The sequence below is a fragment of the Tachypleus tridentatus genome, chromosome 6 (genome assembly GCF_004210375.1).
Source record: "Tachypleus tridentatus isolate NWPU-2018 chromosome 6, ASM421037v1, whole genome shotgun sequence".
NCBI classification, from domain to species: domain Eukaryota; kingdom Metazoa; phylum Arthropoda; class Merostomata; order Xiphosura; family Limulidae; genus Tachypleus; species Tachypleus tridentatus.
The window spans coordinates 139,181,534-139,205,416 of NC_134830.1; the positions used below are offsets into that span (position 1 = coordinate 139,181,534).

Sequence of the window (23,883 nt, forward strand, 5' to 3'; positions counted from 1 at the left end):
TGTTTAATCCAGAGCTCATCATTTTCCAACGAGAAACTAATCACGATTTGCAAGTTAATCGTGCAAGTATGTTTTCTTATATCAAAGCCACATCAGGCTATCTGTTGTGTCCACCGAGGGGAATCGAACCCCTTGACTTTAGCGCTGTAAATCCGTAGACTTACCGCTGTACTAGCGGGGGCCCTTAACCAATATAGTTTAGTGTAAAAAAAAGTTATTTGGTGGGGAGAAGTGATTAAATAAAATAATGGAATGTGATGTTCAATAGTAAAACTATAACTGAAACAGTCTGTTAATTAGAAACAAAAACAACCAATGGAATTTGAAAAAAACGATGACTTGCTTTCAGATGACGCAAAATTTAAATAATATTCGTTTTAAAACCTTCATCATTTTAGAGTATACTTTGTTTATCCGTATCTGGTCTATAAGAACCCAAAACTGGAAAATGTTTCAATCAGATGACTAAGTCAGACATTGTTTTGTCAGACAAAACCTTTAGTCTGAAACTTTGACCATTCTTTTTTTTTTTTCTGCATCTGATAAAACGTTGATCTATCTGTGTTTCTATCTTTAGCTCCTAGTCTGACCTCTCTGTCTTCCAGTTCTGATAAATGTTTTTGTCTGAAACATTGATCCCTCTCTCTGTTCTAGTCCCGATAAAGATCAGCTTTCTGAAACAATGGTGTAATTCCTGAATCTTTAATTTTTGCTAACTCTAACTACAGATTATTAACATTACATACTTTCTATAGAATACGTTTCTTGTACATTTTGTAGATAAAGGTAGTATTATGTTCATTGGCCCCACCCTCTCTCTCCTAATTCTGATAAAGAGCGCTTGCCTTAATCTTTGGGGCTCCCAGTGGCTCAGCAGTAAGTTAGAAGACTCAGAACGCTGGAAACCAGGTTTCGATACTCGTGGTGGGCACATCCCAACTGACCCATTGTCTAGGTTTGTGCTCAACTACAGACCAAGTAACCTCGGTATTTCTTCTCCCAAACGATGATAAATTATCTTTAAATTCACATCATATATGTGTGCCTTGATTTGTCAGCTCTAGAGTATTCCACAGTCGAAGTCACGTGACTATGTGTAGAACAAAGAAGTTTGTTCTTCGTCGACAGTTTTCGGTGGAGTTTTGTGACCTGGAGCCTAGGAAACATGACGTATGACTTCGATAAAGGGTAACGCCACAGTTTTATGGAAAACATGAGAGGAGTGAAGTGTTTCTCTCACATCTTGTGAAAACGTTGAGAGATGATACAGAAAATAACGATTTAATTGTATACGTCACACTCGAACATGCAGTAAAACATAAATATATTGGAACTGTTAAATGTTATTTCTTTATACTGAGATACAGCGACGCTTCGTTTAACAAATATCATCTCGTGATTCAAGATAGAAAAACAGAACCACATTTAAGTTATTACAGAAGGCATAATTGACTTTGTAATTAAGAAACACTAGTTGTTTTCTCCTACTTTAAAATACAAGTACTGTTTTACTTGTACACTGTAAGCTAGGGGGCTTATGTTGCTAAATTGAGGGTTCGATACTTTCGCTGAGCACATTGCAGGAAACCTTTTACGTAGCTTTAAGAAAAAGCAGTTACCAACAAGCGCGTGGTGTTGGTCAAACATGATCGAGCCAGGTAAATTGATGAGTTAATACTGCTTTCTATCGAAGATGCAGGTTACGACGTCACGTGATGTCAGTTAAACAACAGAAACCAAGTAAACCACAGCGTGAGACTGTCTTATACTGTACATTGTTTTAGACGAAACATAAAATTAATGGAACACTGTAGTCATTTTTACACGTGGTATTAATAACAGCTATGACACCCTGTCTAAAGATGATGTAACGTGCTATACAGTAAGTTGCAGATCAGTAGATATTTTATTGTCTTTCCAAGGCTATTTAACTCAATTTCTATAAATAACATTAACTGGGTTGGTTTCTTAACCCAGTTCTTTGGACAAGCAGTGTCATGGTTTTAAAAGAACACTTATTTTAGTTTGGTTCAAATGCATTTGATGTGTGTATAAGCACGTCTCTATTGGATATGGTTCCACGTGACAACAACCACGTAGGTTAACTAATCACATCCACTGGAAATACAGAGAGGTGGTCCTAAAATTATTCCTTCCTAAACAAGAAACAAAGAAAATTTCTGGGAAAGTCCCAGTTTCGAACATGTACCATTCAGGTTGACTCTCAGCGTAATTTCTTTGGCGGTGGATTTCTCCAACTCGCGAGATGACGAAGCTTTCCGTATAAATTAAACAACAAATTTTCACAAACACTACATCTTAATGTAAAAACTTCACGTGGATGTCGAAACTACAGCATTGAAAAGGTCTGGATGTGATATCACGGTTCCCAAAACATACGCACACATTATTTACGGAAATTACGTGTTTATGTTTTTGCGTCGCAAGTTTGTGAACTTAACCAAATGAGAGATAATATATATATATATATGTGTATTCCATCCATCCCCAGTGATCAGTGATTCTGACGTAAGTGAGGGATATGGAAAATATGTGAACGTGGGGTGTTTAGGCACAATGGAGTCGTTTGTTACCTGACATGATGCCAAGGCACAAAGTTCGAATCAAGGTCATCAAAGTAAATAATTTTACAACTCGTGTATTAAAACAAAATCCACCAAAAAAACAAGACGTCTGGGGTAACGCCGCTGAGCATATTGATACATTAAACCTCAAACTGTTAGCCTCAAAGATAGAACTTGACTGACCTTGATTTAACCTGTATATCATGACATTACATCAGGTAACGAATGACACCAATAAGCCTAATCACCCTATGTCAGCATATCTTCACAACACAGAAAGTTAGGGTATAAAGAAGAGTAAGTTAGTTTATATATATATATTATATATTTATATATATATTATGAAGTATGATATTATCTTGGTCTGTATTTTTGTAAGCATTTTCTGTCAAACATGGTAACTACAACCTATGAAGTTAATCAATATTCATCACAGATGCTCGTTTATTGCACAAACAACGCCCTCTCTTGGCTCGTGATACGCACTACTATTACCAACAACTGCTTCGGGGAATCCGGGAAAGCCAGCAAAAAGTCTGGTGTCGAAAGTAAACACATACGCACAATATTTAAACGTACCTGTGGTCTTTCCACTAAGGTATGTGGGGGTCAGTTTGACTATGGAAAGTAAATCAATGCTAACCCCTAAGGATGACGTGTGCATCCTCGAAGATTGAGCAATGAAACAATATTTCCCCTCTATCCCCCCAACGTGTGTGTATGTGTGTGATAAGCTGCTTCATCGCGCACGTGCGTGTGATGTCTTTCTGACGAGATATATAATGTTCTGCATCCGCTACCCAGCTAGTTTAACCAGTAGTGTTCGGTAAAGTTCCACTTCTATCATCCCGACAACAAAACCTAGAACATTCAGAGACGACATCAACACCGAGTAAGTGTGCGTTTAATAAATTATTTTAAAAATTATTGGTTGTGGTTAGCCCTTATATCTTGTTTCGGAAATATTATAATTGGCGAGTGTAAACTGTCCACGTTTCGGACAACAATAAAATAAAAACTCTTGGCGGTAGAAACTCTTTAAGCAAACGATCAGTTTTTGTTGTTTTTTTCATATTATTAAGTTATTCTTTGTTTTTAAATTAACAATAACTAATTTAAAATTTTCATAATAAATGTAGATCAAAAATATGAAAGTTACTCTTTAGTTAACAGATTTTTTTTTATTTCGACCACCGTTTCGCCGTTGCGGTTTCACCAGGATGAGAACTACAATAACTGTTTGATCTTAAAACACTGTTGCTTTTGCTAATAACAATACCGTTGTTTACACCAACCGGTTCTAAGTTTATTGTTTAAAACCTAATGCAAACTGGTTCTAACTATTATTTAAGACCTAGCTTACCAATCAGTTCTGATTTAATTGTTTAAAACCTAATGCACTATCTGATTTTAAGTTTACTGCTTATAATTTAATGCATCAACCGGTTCTGACTTTGTCGTTTAAAACATAATGCATCAACCGGTTTTAACTTTATTGTTTGAAACGTAATGTCAGGTTAAAAGGAGCTGTTAACGACTTAGCCAACCAGAATCCTTTTTTTTCTCCATCTTTTAACGTCAGGTTGACCTGGCGTTTCGTTCTATTTGACAAAACTATAATTATCAGGTGTTTATTGGACATAAGACCACGTCGAATGTGTGCGAAAGAAAGAATTGTATCTTAAAAACCTCGCGCGGTATTAACAAACGTTGTTTTTGCCATAGTGACAAAACTGGATAGATGTTTGTGAATAAGACATCCAATTTTTGGTTCGTTGTTTTTTTTTTAGTATTCGGAGAGAGAGACGCCCTCCGATACTGAGACTGGGTCCAGTTGCACCCACTTACCTTCCCATCTTCCCCCTAATTCAGCCTCTAATAAGCAGTACTTTATCAGAATTTAGTGTAGTTAGCCCTAAACTTACCGCTGTCCCATCGTGAGACTGGACTTATTAAAAGGACTGAGGTAATAAATAAATTACTGTTAAAATAATTAATTCCATTCTTGCTCGGCCCGCCATGGCCAGGTGGTTAAGGCACTCGACTCGTAATCTGAGGGTCGCGGGTTCGAATTCCTATCCCACCAAACATGCTCGTCCTTTTATCCGTGGGGGCATTATAATTGATTGCAATCTCACTATTCGTTAGTAAAAGAGTAACTCAAAAGTTGGCGGTGGGTGGTGATGACTAGTTCCCTTCCCTCTAGTCTTACACTGCTAAATTGGGGACGCCTAGTGTAGATAGCTCTCGAGTGGCTTTGCACGAAATTCAAACCAAACCTGTTCTAATTTCATTCAACAAGTGTTCATACTTACAAAATTAAGTTTTAATTTGTGGTAAAGCTGTTACCGTAAGTTTCAATTGCTAATGAATTATAAGACAGTTCGACAACGGTTCGAACTTGGATTGTCTTGACAGTAGCCTAGGACTAGTTTGTTTATTTATTTAAAGTTAAGCACAAAGTTACACAATGGACTATCTGTGCTCTGCTCACCACGGGTATCGAAACCCGTAGGTCCGCAGATATGCCGCTGTGCCACTAGGGGGAGATTAGAACAGAAGGAAATTCAGTTCTCAGTAGGCTTATACTATAATCATGGGTGTCTGCAGGATGGAACAAGGGGGAGCACGTGCTCTCTCTTCCAGAATGTTAGGATAAAATTTATTTTGAATAATTTATTTAAACATTGTTTTAGAAAATAATATTCTTTAGAACATCTCGCGCTCATTGCTGCAACTGTAATTATTTAATAAGTGAAAATAAAATTAAATAAACAGCGAGAGAAAACTTGAGTAACTAAGCAACGATTTGACAATTAAAGCCGTCACGTGCTATCTCGAGCATTTTTATTCATATACAGTTAGGAGTCATTGTCAGTTTTATTTGATAACTGTGTATCAGCGTGTAACGGGAGTGTTTAAAGGAACGATTTTTACAACAAAGAATAAAACCATAATGTTCACCGCCGATTGATTTTGCGTGTGTGTTTTCTGATAGCAAAGCCACATTGGACTATCTGCTGAGCCCATCGAGGGGAATCGAACTCGTGATCTTTTAGCGTTGTAAATCCGTATACTTATCGCTATACTAGCAGGGGGCCCGATTGATTTTGTCTGTTGAATATTTACGCAAAGCTACACGAGAGCTGTCTGCACTAGCCGTCTCTAATTCAGCAGTAATAGGGCAGAGGGAACGGAGCTGGTCAACATCACTTCCCCACACACACACACACACACACACACACACACACACGCCAACAACTAGTGGGCTGCTCTTTAGCAACAAAAAGAGAGATTTATCGTAACTTTATAACGCCTTCACGGCTGAAAGGGCGATCATCTTCGATAACAGGTTTCGACCCCGCGACCCACAGAATGCGATTTAGTTAAAGCCACAAAATATTTGCTGGGTAGAATGAATGAAGTTGAGTTGAATGCAGTTGTTTTGCGTATGTTTTAAAAACAGATTTTAAGATCAAAAACGGAGTTTTTCAACAAATAAGGCGAATGCTCAGATTGCTTTACTGAATGTTAAAACGAATAATAACTGACACAAAAGGTAAGTGAATAAGGTCACCTGAATGGTTAAGAGGTCACTTGGGAAGATAGAAGGGTCACGATGGGTGGGTGTAGAGAATTGTTATAAGGAGTGAACAACGTTCAGACCTTCCTAGGTCATCTTCAGGTTAAGAAAGCTCGAAAGGTTGTTCCCTCCTTATCAATAAGTGTTAATACCTATACCAGCCGTTCTGAGATACATTGTTATTTCAAATATTGATTGTTATTTCTCGTAATCAAGAATTGACTGTTTTTGAAGACTTCGTTCAGTGTTTGATTTCTCTGAGCGCAAAGTTGTGCAACTGGCCTTCAGCACTGTACTCACCGTGGGTATCAAAACTTGATTTTTATCGTTTTAAGCCTTCATTCTACCCGTTAAGCCACCTATCAAATATTAAGTAGATAAGTTTTGGTCAACGATCCTGGTGTAAATTCTATTTTGTTAGCAGTTGGTTAACCCAAGTTTTGGTAACTAGTTAACAAGTACACTGAGATATAAATGGATTATCTAAGAAACCTTCTTTTCCAACTAATTTCTACTTTCGCTAGTTTTTCAGTTTTTATTCTTTTGCTATGTAACGCGTCGAGGTAATATTGCTATATTGTTTGATATAATAAAAAGACATACAGTTAAGATGACTGTGAAACTGCAGCGCCACTTGTTCAGAGAAATGACAAACTGTCTATATGAAATTTGACCCAGATGTTAATGAATAAAAAATACCACAAAAAACACTGGTCAACATCCTGAACAACAAAAAACATTATCTCTACCGCACACTCGTGTCTGAAGTCAGATAATTAATTCGATGCATTTTCGGTAGAGGACACTAAAAAAATGTGCCAGTCGATAATACAAGTTCGAATCACACATTAACTATAAAAAAAAACAACAACTGATCAACATCCTGAACAAAAACCATTATCTTCACAGCACACACGTGTCTCAAGTCAGATAATTAATTCGATGCATCTTTGGTAGAGGGCACTCTAACAAAAATGTGCTAATCGATAATACATGTTTGAATCGCGCATAAACTATAAAGTGGCGTGCTACGTAAGATGTGATCACGTCTATCACACATCACGTAGATTAACATAGTACAAAGTAACGTGCTACGTGAGTTCCGTCACAAATGATACGGAGAAGACAGGAGACTGAGTGTGACACAGAAGTAAAGCAGTTATTAGAAAAACACGTCGAAAGATTAATTATTAAAGAACACGTTAACAGACAGTTAAACGTTGGATCTTGTGAGCTCCGTATGGTAGTTTAGCTATTCAATATGACTAAACGGCTAGGTCTGAGGTATCGAGGTTCGGACATGTATATATGAGAGAGAGAGTAACCAATCAGCAGTACCCGCTGCCATTGTCACAGTTTGAAATCACCATTAGTGAAGAACTGCTGATAATAGGAGAGACATACAATTTAATTTCTTTGTGTCTCTACACTATTCTAGTAAATGCATAATACCAATAAGCCAGACTCGTAGCTAAAATCATAGGGAGATATATGTAGGGGGAGTCCAATTATTTTTTATGCGGGATGGGGAATCTTTTAATAGCTACGCCACTGTTTATGACATAGACGTTTTCGCGAAAATAATGGCTTTTGAAGTCAAGCACGAAGCTACACATTGAGCAATCTGTGCTCTTCTCATAACAAGTATTGAAATCCGGTTTCAAGCGTAGTAAGTCCACAGACATACCAGTGTGCTACAGGAGAGGGGAGGTAAGACGTTTTTACGATTATGACCTAACATGTGAAATTTCACACAAAAATAGTCTTATTATATGCATAAACAAAAGCATTCAAATACCGATCATAAGTTCACCTGTCTAATATGTTTTCCCTTTTATTTTCTTCTAATTGTGTATATTAATCCTGAGGAAGCCGCAAAGGCTAAATGTTGATTGAAATAAAAAATATATATCTGAAGTGTAAAGTTCTTTTTTTTTCTAAACTTTTCATTGTGCATTTTATTCTAATCCAATTTCGTCCGGCAAAGTCCATTTAGGCTTAAGTACGCAGACGAAGATTTTTCGCACGATTTTCTTTTTTTTTTTTGTCTGTGTTTCTCTGTACTTGTGGTTCAGCAGTCTGTAAACTGATACCAAAAATCACGTAGCACGGATAGTCCATTATGTAACATTGTGTTTCACAACAAACACGGTTTTTCCTGAATTTATTGGACAAAACCTTTTAGGCTTACGTTTGTAGATGGGAGTATATTCTTTCCTTCTTTTGACTATTTTTTAAATCTTTGATACATGGACTAAAATCCATTCAGGTTTTCTTTTTAATACAAGTGAAATTATTCATACATTATTTTGAATATTGTTCCAGTTTAAGTTCAAAGATGGCAAGATTTTTTCTCGTAAAGTTCTGGTTCACTCGCAGCTCTATTAAGAATTTTGAAATGTTCAACTTGCATACTCAGATCACGCTCTCCATGCACGTGCCACTTTCTGACGCTTACAAGTGACTCTCATCGTCCTCGACTTAGACCGGAACTAAATTCAAACGAATCTGTGAAAACACTTCGTCTGCATACTTAAGCCTAAATGGGTTTTGCCAAACGAGCTTGAAAAAACAAATGAACAAAAGGAAAGAAAAATAAGTTTTCTTTAAATAAAAATAAAAAACAACAATAACAGATACGGAAGATGGGTAAATTTTGGTTTCGAAAAAAGGCTACTGTATGTAATCTCCACGATGTCGTACATGCAATCCAACATTTATTAGAACAAATAATTTGATCACAGACTTCATACAAACCGTGAATTCGTGATACATTCTTGACACTGAATCTCATATCGTAAGGTTTCCAGTGATGTCCCCCTGTGGGATAGCGGTAAGTCTATACACTTACAACTCTAAAATACAGAGCTCGATTCCGCGCGGTAGCCGAGTGTGTCTTTTCTCTAAAACAAACAAAATTTCCAATAAACCAACCGCTTTATCTCGTGACATCCGGTAGCAGCTAATTTTTTGTGGGTCTACAAGTAGGACACCTTAGAACCACGTGATCTTGCTGTGTTATCGATAAAGGATATCCTGTTCTAGGAATTAAAACAAAATATATAAGTATGGAAACTAACGCGAATTGATAATCCGTGACCTCTTGTACAGAAAATTACAGTATATATTTAAAAACGGCTGGTATGGATAGGAAAGCACCAGAAGAGGAGCGAACAGCGTTTCGACCTTCTTCACTCCTCTACTAGTGCTTTCTCTACCCATACCAGCCGTTTTTAAATATATAATATATAATTGGCGCGAATTGACATTCATAATCTCATGACTGGTATAAAGCAGAGGTGGGCAACTCCATGGCCACCGGCCACATGTGGCCAGTGGAAAGCACAACTGTGGCCAGCTCGTGTTCAGAAATCGATTTTTCCATCGCTTATTTTTTTTATTGCAAATTTGGTAATCAGTAACTACACTTGCTCATGCCATCGCTAATGTCGCTTGCTTCATCACTGCCACAGACTCCGCACATTTTGTAACGTCAATCTGGTTTAGATGTTTGTTATCGAATGTGCGTTGTTTTGCATGCGCTTGCAAACATATATTTATTGTGCAACTTTCAAGTGTTTAAATATATTTTATTTTTAATCCCATAATATGAATAAGTGGATAATTCAAAAACAAAAGAATCCAGATGATGGTGAACACTCAGAAAATAAAAGACAATTTAACTGATCCTGGCTTTACTGATGAAAATAGAATGTGTGACTGAAAGAACGTGAATTTAATGAAAGTTGAGAGTTGAAATTTGCAGTGAGTGAAACAAATAATAAACCAGTGTGTCTTTTGTGCAACAAAGTTTTTAGGAATAATAAAGTATACAACCTCAAGCAACACTTTAACAATTTTCACAACGAATTTGATACAAAATTTCCAGTTGATAACAAAAATCGTATGAATGAAATTAGCTGTTTGAAAGCATGACTTCATGAACAAAAGGGAGGCCTAAAATGATTTTTATTATCGATAGAACTAGTTACGTTAGTTAGCTATAAAGTAGCTTGGACTCAAGCGCAAAAAAATCATTTTCTGATGTTGAACTAGTAAAAGAAATATTGATTGTGGTCATTGAAACTGTTGGAGAATTATGATTCAAAAATAAAACATATTCTTCAAAAGGTAAATAATTTGCAATTGAGTCGAAAAACACTTGTCCGCAGAATGCTAGAGTTAGCGAAAGACATATAAAATCAGTTGTTTGAAGAACTAAAACACTTTGTATTTTTCTTTGGCGCTAGAGAAGTCAACACTGCACAGTTGATATTTTGAGTTGGATGTGTAACTTCAGATCTTCAAGTGAGAGAAGAAATGTTTGACCTTTATGAATTACAAGATCAAACGTGTGGAAAAAACATCTTTGAAAATTTTCTTGAAATGTCAAAAAATTCAATCTGGATTTTAAAAGAAAACTGAGTCCTGTCACAACAGATGTCCTTACCACAACTGAGGTGAAAATAGGATTTGTTTCTTTTTTTGAAGCAGCATTTAATTGAAAATTATGTGAAGTCCATACTACCATTTTTCCATTGCGTTTTGCATTAGGAAAATTTATGTGCTCGGATGTCTAAAGGTGATGAATTGAAAAATATAATGGACGTTGTAAAAATTGTGAATTATATTAGAAGTGGAAGCTCTCTCATCCATAAACAGTTTGTTGAGTCTTTGAAGAAGTTTCCCTGAAATTGAAACTTTGTCATGGCAGTGTGATTTGTACTTTCTGTGCGACATGATGGTTCACTTGAATAAGTTGAATACGAAGCTTCAGGGAAGAGGTAAAATAACAAGCGAGCAGTCACAGTCTATTCATGAATTTCAATTAAAGCTAAACCTCATTGTGGAACAATTACAAAAGAATGATTTGACACATTTTGCAAAGTTGAAGTTTTCTAGAAAATAATAAGGACTATGATTTCTCTGATGATGATCTCTGTGTAAATTGGATCAAAAAATCTATCTCAAAAATTTGAATCACTTTTCTCCGAATTTAAAAATTTAAAATTGATATTTGAATTTTTGCATGATCCGTTTGAAGTTGACTTAGGAAATTTTAGTAAGGAAATAACATCTATTTTGTCTTTAGATAAGTGTGGATTTGAAGACGAGATGCTACCCTGCAAAGTGTAGAACATACAAAAGGTAAACAAAAATGTTCTATCAGTTGGTTGGTTAGTTGGTTTAGCGTTTTATGGCGCAAAGCAGCTAGGCTATCTGTGCCGTTATGTTTCTGATAGATGTGGCTCACTATTCTGATAAATGAGAGTCTTCCAAATTTAAAGATAGCAATTTCAAAATCATTTTCCATGTTTGGACCCACATGGGTGTGTGAGTCAACATTTTCTACGCTATATTTTCTCAAGTCCAGATACAGATCTCTGCTTACTGACATAAATTTAGAGGCAGAGCTAAGATGCTCATTGAGCATATATATATAGCAAGCCAAATTTCACGAAACTTGTTGATGAAAACCCCATCAATTTTCACATTGAAGGTTAGGTGAAATGCAGTTATTTTGATGAAACTAACATATTTCAATCTTATTTTTTTAAGTGTGACCAACGTTGTTTTCATTAGCCACAGTTGCGGCCACTATGAAACATAAGTTGCCCACCCCTCGTTTAAAGTTTTAAAAGTCAAGTCCAATTAAACATCAGACAGACATATCCTACTGTTTTCCTAAATTTTCTCACCTCTTTGCTATTTATTTATTTAATTTTTGATTGTCACGAACTGGTTTAGTGTTGGGTCAATACGCCTATCTGACGAAACGTCGTATATTTTAATATACAGTAAGTGGTTCTGTTGATTTGACTTAGCGCAGGCGCAGTAATCAAATGTTCTTGTCATTTTGCACTCGAAGCCAACCTAAAATGTCGACATAACTTCATACTCCTGTGGAAGCGAAGAAGACGCAACGACACTTGTCTATAACGAACCTCAGGTCAGCTTGTACACGTACGTCCGGTTTGCACGTGAAAATGGGGACGTGTCCTTGTACAAGACGTGCATTTCCCAAATTCATGAGCAGAATACAGACACACTTGGAGACTAAATAATAACACGACATCTCAACATGAATTACAAAACCTAACAGGTTTCTTGAGAGACCTCTAGTGACAAACATCACGTTTTGAACACGTTCCATTGTTTGAATGTTTATAAAATCGTGAATTTTTACACTCGAAATTCGTTCCTGCAGGGAATTGTTGTAAGTGAACTATTCCCATACAAGTTATATAAAAGAACTTGTCGATTTGCATCATGGGAAACAGCCTTCAAATAACCCAAGCGTGGCCTCGTGGTTAGCGTGCCGGAGAATATTAATTCGATGGTTTATGGTTCGCGTCCCTTTGTTGCCCCCTCAATAAATAGCTGTACATTATGGAAGCTGTTATACAAGCGATAGTCAAAACCGACTATTCGATTGACTAGTTGCCTTACTTTCAGTCTGTTAGTTCCAAATTATGGACGGCTAACGCCAATAGTTCTTTTGCACCTAATCGCGAGTGTCCAAATCAAACCTATTTTAAAACGTATGCACTGTTTCGACAATCAAAGTAGTTCTTCAAAAGCAGCCCGTGATGTATCGCGATATAATCCTGTGTTGCTGTTTGTTGTTGTCAAGCGCAGAGCTACACAATGGCTTTCCGTGCTGTCCTCACCACGGGTATCAAAACCCGGTCCGTAGCATTGTAAGCCCGTGGATTTATAGCTGAGCTACTGATGAGAAGACTGCTGGACATTTCGTAGCCAGTGATAACTCAAGTCTTTAACTATTCTTAATTGAACTGGCATCAATATTTAAAATCACTTGTAAACAAACCGTCTCTGAAATGTCTGAATCGAAGAAGTGTTCCTGATTTATTTTTAAGAACAAGGCGGAAAAGAGACAATCCCAGAGGCTACTCTTTTACCAACGAATAGGGGGATTAACCATCACGTTATAATGCCCCCACGGCTGAAAGGACGAGCATGTTTGATGTGACGGGGATCCAAACCCGTGACCCTCAGATTATGAATCGAGAACCTTGACCACCTGGTCGCCCCGGGCCCGTAGCATAGACACATACTTTATGCGGATTCCAGAACGCTTCACTCCTGTTGTTAAAATGTTACGATGTGTCGCCAGAAATGTCACCAAATATATGGTTTCGTATTCAGCGTCTGCGCGGGAAGTTTACTTCTCTTAAACCATAAAATCGAATGACGCAAAGAATAAAAAAGAATTTTCATCACTGCTCTAAAACTGATTGCTAAACATTTCTAGTCCTTTCTTCAGCTATAGAGAATTCTTGTAAAATCTGGCAGAATCTCGTCATCGAACATGTTTTAGCCATGGGGTCGTTACAAGCTGTCGGTCAGTCCTATCTCTCATTATTAAGAATTAAACTTCTCGTCTGTCACGTACGTAAAAATTTAGGGACGACTACTTCTCTAGCCCTCAATAACAAGATTCTGGTAAAACTTTTTGTGTGACCCCCTCCAGAAAAACAACACGTGGGCAGTGTTTCTCTAGTCAAAAACCGTTAAATGTTGTCTGTGGACAAACATCGTGGCGTCATTAGTGTTGAGGATTTCTATATCAAGTAATTAAATTAACTTAAACTGTTACCCTGCATTTGTGATTGCATATTTGTCTAAATAGACAGTGCAACGTGTTCAAAACTTATTTGTCGTTTTTTACTCTTTACGTCTATTTTCCTTACCAAATCACTCGATACTTTATCTGATTGGCAGGGCTGTGGATTAGGAGGGGAAAAATAAGCAGTTTCTCCGGGTCTCTCCTAGATTAATATTTTTCAATACTATTAAGTGTGTTTATCACCACCTAAATACCCCCCCCCCCTCCTCTGGAAGAACAGCTACTGTCTTTAGGTTTAACTCTGTGATGGATTAATTTAGTTTTTTTTAGTTGAGCCTAAAGCTACAGAATGAGCTGTTCAATTTTTAGCGTTATAAGCCTACTAGAGGGCTAGATTACTTAAGAAACTCTCATCAAATTACTCTATCATCTCATGCCTTCTATTTTCATCGTACGTGCCCCCTAGTGGCACAGCGCTAAGTAAAAACTGAAACTTAAATACCCATGATAAGCTCGACACAGATAGCCCATTGTAAAGCTCTGTACATATTATACTGAGTATATTATGTTACTAACACAATCCATGTAAATATTTATTTATTTAATAGATTATTTGAGAGCCCTTGAAGCTGTGAACGAAAAACATCGCCAGGATATTTAGATTATACTTCAAGTTCTAGTCAGATCTTCATGATTATGCGTCCCCAGATAATCCTGTTCATTTTGATCGTTATCATCAAGGTAAGTGACGACACCGTAACTGATTTCTAACTTTTGAAGTTAATGGGTTTTTAGAGGCAATATTTCTCAAAGTTGTTCGATCCTGTCAACCTAATACAGACACTTAACGTGGAAACTTTCTCGACAATAATACTTCGTGAATTATATCGTTGATGATATAAACTGAAAGGCTTGTTGAATTTGAATAACCGAATTGTTAATTACAGTTTTGCTCACATGACAAAAATGAGTTAAAAAGAAAAAGACTAAAAACAGACAGGTGTTAATGATACACGTGACAATGGTGAGAAGAAAAAATGTCCATTTCATATCTACGTGAAACGCTACTAGTGTCAATAATATGTAAACATGTTTAGAAGTCTGAACAACTGATTTATATTTCTACAGTTAATTTAGTTAAATAATCGCTTGAAAAGAAAAAAGTGTGGCATGGCCTTGTAGTTACAGTGTTCAAATCCTCATCCCACCAAACATGCTCGCCCTCTCAGCTGCAGTAGTTGTAATGTACAGTCAGTACCACTGTCTGTTGGTAAAAAGAGTATTTCAATAGTTGGCGGTGGGTAATGTTGAACAGCTGCCTTTTCTCTAGTTTTTTACTGATGATTTAAGGATGACCACGATGAGAAAATCACCGATGATGCATCAGCATCTAAAGATGCCCTAACGGTCGTAAGCGGCCTCGGAACTAGAACGAAAGAGTAACACTTACAGGTTTAGTACCTTAATTTTATACGAAGTCATCAACCATATCTTAATGTTTTTATGACGTCTATCGTTGGGCAAGTTTTAGCTGGACTATTTGATAGAAATACTATGAAGTCGAGTCGATACCAAATTACTTTACTTCTTCAGGTAGGCCTAGCTCACGTATAAACTTAATCACTTACTTACATACATTCGTCATTAAATCTATCGATAACTAACACTCTGGCTAACTAATTCTTGTTGTCTAATTCATTAAAACTTTTTTGCTGACACTAAACAGATTAATGTTTACATCCCATCCAATCTAACATTTATCAAACTTCTATGTTTTACCCAATCATAACATCACACAAGAATAACTCCCTCTACTGAAAAACATTTAAATAATAAAAATGTAGCCACGACAATAAGTTATGGTTGATTAATTGTTTACCAGAGTGATCGTTGACTCAGTATAGATCTCATAACTAACACAGAAAATATAGGATATAATATTTTTCTTTATCCCAACCTTACATACTACGACACATATTTAACTATCTATTACACCACACGGAATTAAAACTAAATCTATTATTTCCTACTTTTCTTAACTTCTGTGATAACTCTCCTTAACATTATCCTTTCCCAATTACGAATTGATCGTTTTTGGTTTGTTTCTTTTATAAACTTCCAACATACCCCTTTCATGTGTGGTCGTTGGGCAGACTTTCTTTGGGAAAGTCACTCTCAAACGCCGCAATGGATTTAAACACAGATTTTACTGTCGTTCTGTGGACTTCTTACTGGAATTCGTCACGTACTAACTAAGAACTTTGTATGTGTTCCTGTAATTTATTGTAAGTTAAAAGAGTAAATGTAAACAGTAACCATTTTAGTTGTTCGTAATTTACGTAGGAGTGTAAATGTTTCAACAGTTCCACCAACATTTGCCAAATGTGATAAAAGTAATGCATGAAATTTCAAATATCACAATTCTGCACTGGTAGTATTGCTGAGCCAAAAAAACCCGAAAAGGGGCCCGGCTGATAAACTAGGAGAAATTAATTATAGAAATTATTTGTAGTTTAAAACTAGTCATTAGCCATTGTAATTAATATCGTAGGGTTTTACCACATTTACAGATATAAGGTATTATTTTGACTTTGGAAAGAAATATTAATCATTGTAACCCATATCTTAGTAAGAGGGCAGCATTGTTTTTATGCATTAAGAATAACTTGTATATTGTGAACTTAATAAATAATTATTATATAAGAAAAATATATAGCTCCAACTGATGTATTGACTTATCCTTTCGTTTAATTTTGTCATCACTACACATAAATTATGAATGACCTGTAACATGTTTCTATGTTTTTGTAATTCGGTACTATCTCTTTTAGCTTGTATTTGGCATTCCATACTTTCAAGGATGCAAGAGTCCAGCTGATTGTGGACCAGGAGAATGCTGTGTTGTAGGTAAGTGTTGTCCACCATATGGTCAATGGTGACTTTTCTTGTGACGAGAAAATACAAAAAAGTTCTAATATATTCTTATTAGACTTTACTGAAACACTTCGAATAATCGAATTGTTTTGTGACATATTGATTACTTTAATTGTTTGGTGACATGTTGGTTACTTTAATTGTCTGGTGACATGTTGGTTACTTTAATTGTCTGGTGACATGTTGGTTACTTTAATTGTCTGGTGACATGTTGGTTACTTTAATTGTCTGGTGACATGTTGGTTACTTTAATTGTCTGGTGACATGTTGGTTACTTTAATTGTTTGGTGACATGTTGGTTACTTTAATGGTTTGGTGACATGTCGGTTACTTTAATTTCTCTTAAAATATTTTCACGACTACTCACAAATTGCTTTACCTATATACATCTGAAACGTATTTAACGTAGTTTTATTAGCTTCTGTCATAAATCTTAACGTTTTAAACTTCTTTGAAAACATAGATAAAGAAATACACACGAAATACAGTATCATTAGCGGGAAGATTGTTTTACCAAGATATAAAAACTTCCGAATTATTTTTATTACAACTCTCCAAATATCTTAATATTTAATAATATAAACAAAATGCTAAATATAATTGTTTCATAATAAAAATGCATAGTTCCATTTAAATTATTGTCTAAATTAACGGAAAGTAAGTACCTAAAAGCTACTAGACCTGCAGTGACGCACGATTAGGCATAAATTACATGCGTTTACGCCATTTTAAAACTTTTAAAGCTAGAAAGATGGGATAAAAATAATCTTTAAGTTAATTTTTCAGTAACATTGCCCACACTTTGTTCGTTATCGGTTATAATTATTCCAAATAAATAAAGTTTTTATAGTAATTTTAATTTATTTTTCCACCACTCCACGTAGGAATGAATCGTTACAGTTTTCCTCGTTGTGAAAAGCTGGGTCAAAAAGACGACTACTGCCGCCCATCCAATCTACCAGAAAATAAAACTTTAAGTTACCCTAACGGCGACGTTGATTACTTCAACATCTATACGCTCTTTTGTCCCTGTGACACCGGTTTTGTTTGTTTTCAAGCTCAGTGTGAACCAGCGTAAGTCGTTGGACATGATCCTTTCTTCGAAAATAAACTGTAAACAAATTGGTATTTCGAATTTTTAAAATTAATATCATTATTTAAAAATGTTGCATTCTGACTTCAGACAAATTAAAAGCTTCTAGCCACATGTTATATAATTGCAATCAATAGCTACAGATATCATGGAAAGACTTCGATAGCAACTTAACGATCGTTGACACAAAGTTAATTACAGTAATCTTAGGCCTATCTTACAAGTCAGTGTTTCGTTTCTATGGAACCATTTCTAAATATTTTACTTCACGAATAACCTGAATAGAAAAAGATGTTTCATACACCTATAAAAGAGGTTTTCTTAAAACCTTTAAAAATGGAATAAAAACTTCTTGTAAGTAAACTTTAAACTGAAACGATTCACACAAAAACAAACGAATCATTTGCGTACATAAAATTATTTTAAATTTCTACTGAATTTCAAACTTCCATCACGAAATGTGTTTCTTTTTGTTGTTGTTTTTTGTCTTGCAAATGTAAATGAACTAAAGTTTCTTAAGTAATTTGTTTTAAAATTAAAGGTTGTAATGTTCACGTAAGTGTACAATATATTGTATCCTTTATAGTATGTAATTACTTAATGTTGGAATTCAATTTACTTTAAGAACACTGTTATTGTGGAAATTTTTGTAAAGCTCTCGAATATATATATATATGTATAGTAATGTTACTTGGTGTTCCTAAATAGCTGGAGTTAATGTAAAAATCACATTACCCTCCTACACATTTGTAATATGTGATATTTAAATCAGTCTTAGCAAGTAATGGCTTAATAATTCGGAAAATAAAAATGTTTCTTCAGAAAAAAAATAATACTTTTCTTAAATTATAAGCACGTGTTCTTAATTTTTGTGATAGATTTGTTTTTCTCAGAACAGAGCACTTTACTAATTAAAGTACTTTATTTCAAATGGTGTGAAAATATACAGGAAATAACTTTACAATAATGGTAATTACATTAAATAGTTATATCTTCACTGTATCTATTAGATAATACTATTTGTTTCGGTTATAATGGCCAGCATTACACACACGTACACGTACAGTATAATTCCAACAGCATAGATAACAATTTGTCGTAAGCGGAATAGACGCAAAAGATGTGAAATTTTCCAAATATTGGGTACCTGAAATATTCATCACTATAATATCTTAACAAGAAATATGCATCAATGTTTTTAAGAGACGTAAAACAGTAATGTTTTTAGTATTAAAATCTTTAATCACAACTCTGTAAGTCTTCCTATGGCTATACTACTGTGTAATTTGATGTCAATATATGTCAAAGACTGTGTCAAGTCTAAAACTGTCATGCGTTTTGTAGACTTTGTTAATTTGACGGCTCTTGATAAATAGTCGCACTTTATGTTTTAATGCTTAGTAATATAAAATTACCACATATAAATTGTATGAATTTAAATATATATTTTCAGTATTTTAACCTCCAACATAGATATAAAATGTTTATATCTTTTATCGCTTTTATCTTAGTAAAAGTAGCTCTAATATATTTATTTTTATTTTTTTTACTTCATATATATATATATTTCTATTGGTGTAAACTGTTTAATTATTTGCCGTAAGTAGGGTTGATTTCCCGTCAGAACTGAGTATAATAATATTAAAATTTTAAAAGGTAAATGTTTTCATGTATAATCGTTCGATGACAAATGTTATTGAAATGTTTCGCAGTGCTCAGATATTTCACTTATCTTGCGATTTGTGGGCCCTCTAGTGGGTTCAGCAATAAGCTTACGGTTAACGGAGCGCAAATAGTTTAATCGCGGAGTTTTCACGAATAGCTATTGACTTACAATGCTATAATTTGGGGTTCGACTCCTTAGAGTGGACAGAATGCACACAAAAATTAATATCAATTTTCCGTGTGTGTGTGTGAACCACTTGGTTCTGGTTACTTGTTTTATTGTAGTATTAAACACCCAAAGCACAAACCAGTTTTGACTCTTTTAAACAGAAACAGGTCTGCCCGAGTTAAAATTATATTAATAATAATGCCCAGGGATATTTTGTGTGAATGAGGAAAATAAATACTTTAAGTGGAGCAACGTTCATAAAAGATTGGTGTTTCACGTTGTTTTTCTCCACTTTCTTACGAACGAGTCTAAAACCTATCACAACAGGATCTTTACTATATATTAATTCTGTGAACAACTAAATACTTACAGGATCTGAAACGTTTACGTACAAAATACAGTTTTTTGTGATCAGATTTACCACTCACTTTTAATAACCTATCGTATTTTTGTGAGCATGTCTTTAGTCATATTGTTTTTAGATGTTTACTTGCAATTGTCAAAAGTGACGAACTTAAATTAATATCAATAACATTGTTGTGTCACTTCCACAGCTTTCAGCTTTTACCTTACTCAACAAAGTTACTAATCTAAGGTTTACCTTACTGAACAAAGTTATTAATCTTCTAAGGTTTACCTTACTGAACAAAGTTATTAATCTTCTAAGGTTTACCTTACTGAACAAAGTTATTAATTATCTAAGGTTTACCTTACTGAACAAAGTTATTAATCTTCTAAAATTTACCTTACTGAACAAAGTTATTAATCTTCTAAGGTTTACCTTACTGAACAAAGTTATTAATCTTCTAAGGTTTACCTTACTGAACAAAGTTATTAATCTTCTAAGGTTTACCTTACTGAACAAAGTTATTAATCTTCTAAGGTTTACCTTACTGAACAAAGTTATTAATCTTCTAAGGTTTACGTTACTGAACAAAGCTATTAATCTTCTAACGTTACTGAATCTTGTTATAACAGTGTTATTTTCTAATGTCTCCAAACATCCTTGAAACATTGCTATATTTTCAGACTGTTATAAAAATTAGTTTATTTGGAAATAAGGATAAATCTTTAATTAAATTTTGTTTACAACCTTGTTTAAACGTTTTACTGTATTTCTTTACAACCTTGTTTAAACGTTTCAGTGTATTTGACGTTTTGTTAATTTCAAAACGTGCGTTGGATTTTTTTTCTCGTGTTTCCACACATTTTGACCCTAATGGCTACTTCCATTCACAGCTTTATTTTTTCTCAGTGATGTGAAAGTGAATTCTTGTCAAAGATCTTAACCCTGTTTACTGATTGATTGTTTTCTTTCCCAAGCACACGGTACGCTTAAGAATGTTTCTATCTACAATCGTTCGAACCTTGAGTCTCCAGTCTTGAATAATTAATTTAACACAGAACTATAAAAGACAGCCATATACATATTTTACAACTATAATCGCTCCAAACTTACATATGGCCTCTTCCCTGAACTTCTGTTTTAAAGAATGTTCGAAATAACGCCGAAGTTATTGTTGATAGATAAAAGTAAAGAAACTGCCCTTAAAGATTGTTTGTTTGTGATGACGCACACAACTGCACAAAGGACTATCTGTGCTCTGCTCACCACAGATATCGAAACTCTGTTTCTAGTGTTGTAAGTCCACAGACATACCGTTGTACCACTGGGGGTCGCTTAAAGATAATAAAATATTACATAATCAAAATGAACTGTTATTTTATCTGACTCAATAAGTCATAAAATTGGGTTTGATACCCGCGCTGGGCATAGCATTGTTTAGCTTTCTGCTTAATAACAAGCAATTTGCCTATCAAACTTAGACAACAGAAGGAAAAGTCCCATGTAGGCTTAGAAATCTACAGATATCAAATGATATATTTATACCACTTTTTATTACATCTTTTATATCACTTTTATCAAATTTTATATGGTCATCCTAAAGTACACAAATCGGACCTACTACTGGCGTAGCTGAGTTTCTAGTCCACTTATTCCAAACCTTTACTATTAGTAATTCATTTCGATGTTGTCCTTCCAATTAAAAAAAAAAAATGTCATTTTAACGTATCAGGTCATCCCTTAAGTAATGTCCGATTTTAGGTTCAGAAAAAGAGAAAGGATTTCAAACGCTTTTAATACTATTTAATCAATAATGTATGTTCCATTATTATTGATTACTTCCTGCCAACGATTCACAAGCTTCTGATTGTCACTTCTATAAAATTCTTTGTTTGGAGGAAAAGAATGTAGAGCGGGTAGTTTTCACATCTTCATGTGTTCCAAGTTCTCTTCCATCAAGATAGTTCTGCAAACTTCGGAATAGATGATAATCAAATGGGGTAAGTCTGGACAATAAGGAGGATGTGGTAGTTTTTCCCTTTCTAGCTCGTCAATCTTTACAGATGTGATCCTTGCTGTATGGAGCCGTGCATTATCCTGGTGTAACACACCTTTACGATTGATCAAAGCAGGCCTCTTTTCTTTCAGTGCAACATTCAAGCGCTTTAACTGTTGAAAACAGAAGTCTTGATAAGCGTTTGGTGGGATCCACTTTGAGTTGCTGCTACTCAATGTAACGATTACAGTTTACTTGCACTGAGCCATTGTCTGCGGCGCTTAACGTTTTTATAAGGTATCCATTTTTCATCTCCAGTCCCTAACCTGTCCAAAAAAGGTGAGTCACGTTCACGAGAGTGCAGAGAAATGCAAATATTCACTCTTGTTCTAAGGTTGGCTTCTGTCAAATCATGGTGTTTTGACACCTTTCCAAGCAGTTGCAGATGACAGTGAATTGATGAATGGGTTGTTCTAGTTCTTTAACTGTTACAGCACAATCTTCCTCAATTGCAGCCAGCAACAAGTCATCATTAATCTCAACAGAACGACCTGAACGTGGCACATCACTTAAGCTGTAGTCACCTGATCTGAACTTCTGAAACGACCTTCGACATTTTCTTTTATTGAGAGACTCCGCACCATGAACACCTTGAATGTTTCATGTAGTTTTTGCTGCACTATTGTCTTTCTTAAACTCATAAAACATTATCTGCCTAATGTGCTCCTCAGACACATCCATCTTCATAAGAATTTATTTGATTATAATGATCTGAAAAAGTGGAGTTGGGTTGGTTTCTTTTATTTCTCTGAACATTTTTATACACGTCCTACTACATACCTTAGTCATTAAAGTCTTCTACAAAGACAGAAATGGTGATGCGCTTTCTGTATTAAATTTTCGGACATTACTTATGGGATGACCTGATACTTAAACTGTTTAAAAATGTGTTATTTTAACGTACTTAAGAAACTGTTTAAAAATGTGTTATTTTAACGTACTTAAGAAACTGTTTAAAAATGTGTTATTTTAATGTGCTTAAGAACCTGTTTTAAAATGTGCCATTTCTAACGTGTTTAAGAAACTATTTTAAAATACCAATAATAAGACATGATATTTCAAAGAGATTTTTGTTTCTAAGCTGTGCTCATTGTGTAAATATACCTCGCTAATTGGGAATGACACATCTACACAGTTTCTTCATTGTTTTTGGTATGTACTGATTTCCATAATTATATCAAGTTTAATTTTATGCTAAAACTTTAATGGCCAATTTTTTCCCCTAATGTTAAATATATGAATAAATAAACAATCACTTATCCATTCTGTGTGTAGTTTTGACATCACTTCATCACGTAATTTATATTTTGAACGAGACAATTTTTCATAGTGGTCTGGTAAGCAACACGAGGGCTATCTGCTCTAGCCGTCTCTAATTTAGCAGTGTAAGACTAGAGGGAAAGCAGCTAATCATCACCGCCAACTCGTGGGCTACGCTTTTACCAATGAATAGTGGGATTGGCTGTCACATTATATCACTCCCACGGATTAAAGGATGAGAATATTTGGTGCGACGGGGATTCGAACCCGCGACCCTCGGATTATGAGTCGAGTTCCTTAACCACCTGGCCATGCCGGGGTTTTCGTAGTGGAATTAAACGTATAAAAAATTAATAAATTCTTAAAACAAAGAAAAATAATGATCAAAATAAAAAGAGAGGATAATGTTACTGTTGGGTTACAGAATGATCTTAAATTCTATGCACTTGAATAACAATATTTTTATAGTTTTTTAGAACTCTATCGATGCCACACTTCTGAAAAATAAGTTAATATAGACCTTCGTGGAATCCAACATTCCAACTTACAAGTTAGTCACATATATGTGTATTTTATCATCTCGTGTAACATCCCGCCATGG

The 23,883-nt window shown here is 35.1% G+C and overlaps 1 protein-coding gene across 3 annotated transcripts; it reads left to right on the plus strand.

Annotated features, from left to right (window-relative positions):
• The first annotated feature begins 3,119 nt into the window (after positions 1-3,119).
• Positions 3,120-23,288, plus strand: LOC143253819 (astakine-like). 3 transcript variants are annotated; one of them, XM_076508226.1, is made up of 5 exons: positions 3,169-3,477; positions 11,261-11,316; positions 14,368-14,500; positions 16,591-16,666; positions 17,578-23,288. In XM_076508226.1, exons 3-5 carry the CDS (start codon positions 14,450-14,452, stop codon positions 17,769-17,771), a joined length of 321 nt encoding a protein of 106 aa, XP_076364341.1. In that variant the 5' UTR covers positions 3,169-3,477; positions 11,261-11,316; positions 14,368-14,449; the 3' UTR covers positions 17,772-23,288. The 3 variants fall into 3 exon arrangements, with proteins under 3 accessions (XP_076364342.1, XP_076364341.1, XP_076364344.1); XM_076508227.1 differs by lacking the exon at positions 11,261-11,316 and having other exon boundaries at positions 3,120-3,477; XM_076508229.1 differs by lacking the exons at positions 3,169-3,477; positions 11,261-11,316 and adding an exon at positions 7,606-7,878.
• Positions 23,289-23,883: the final 595 nt, after the last annotated feature.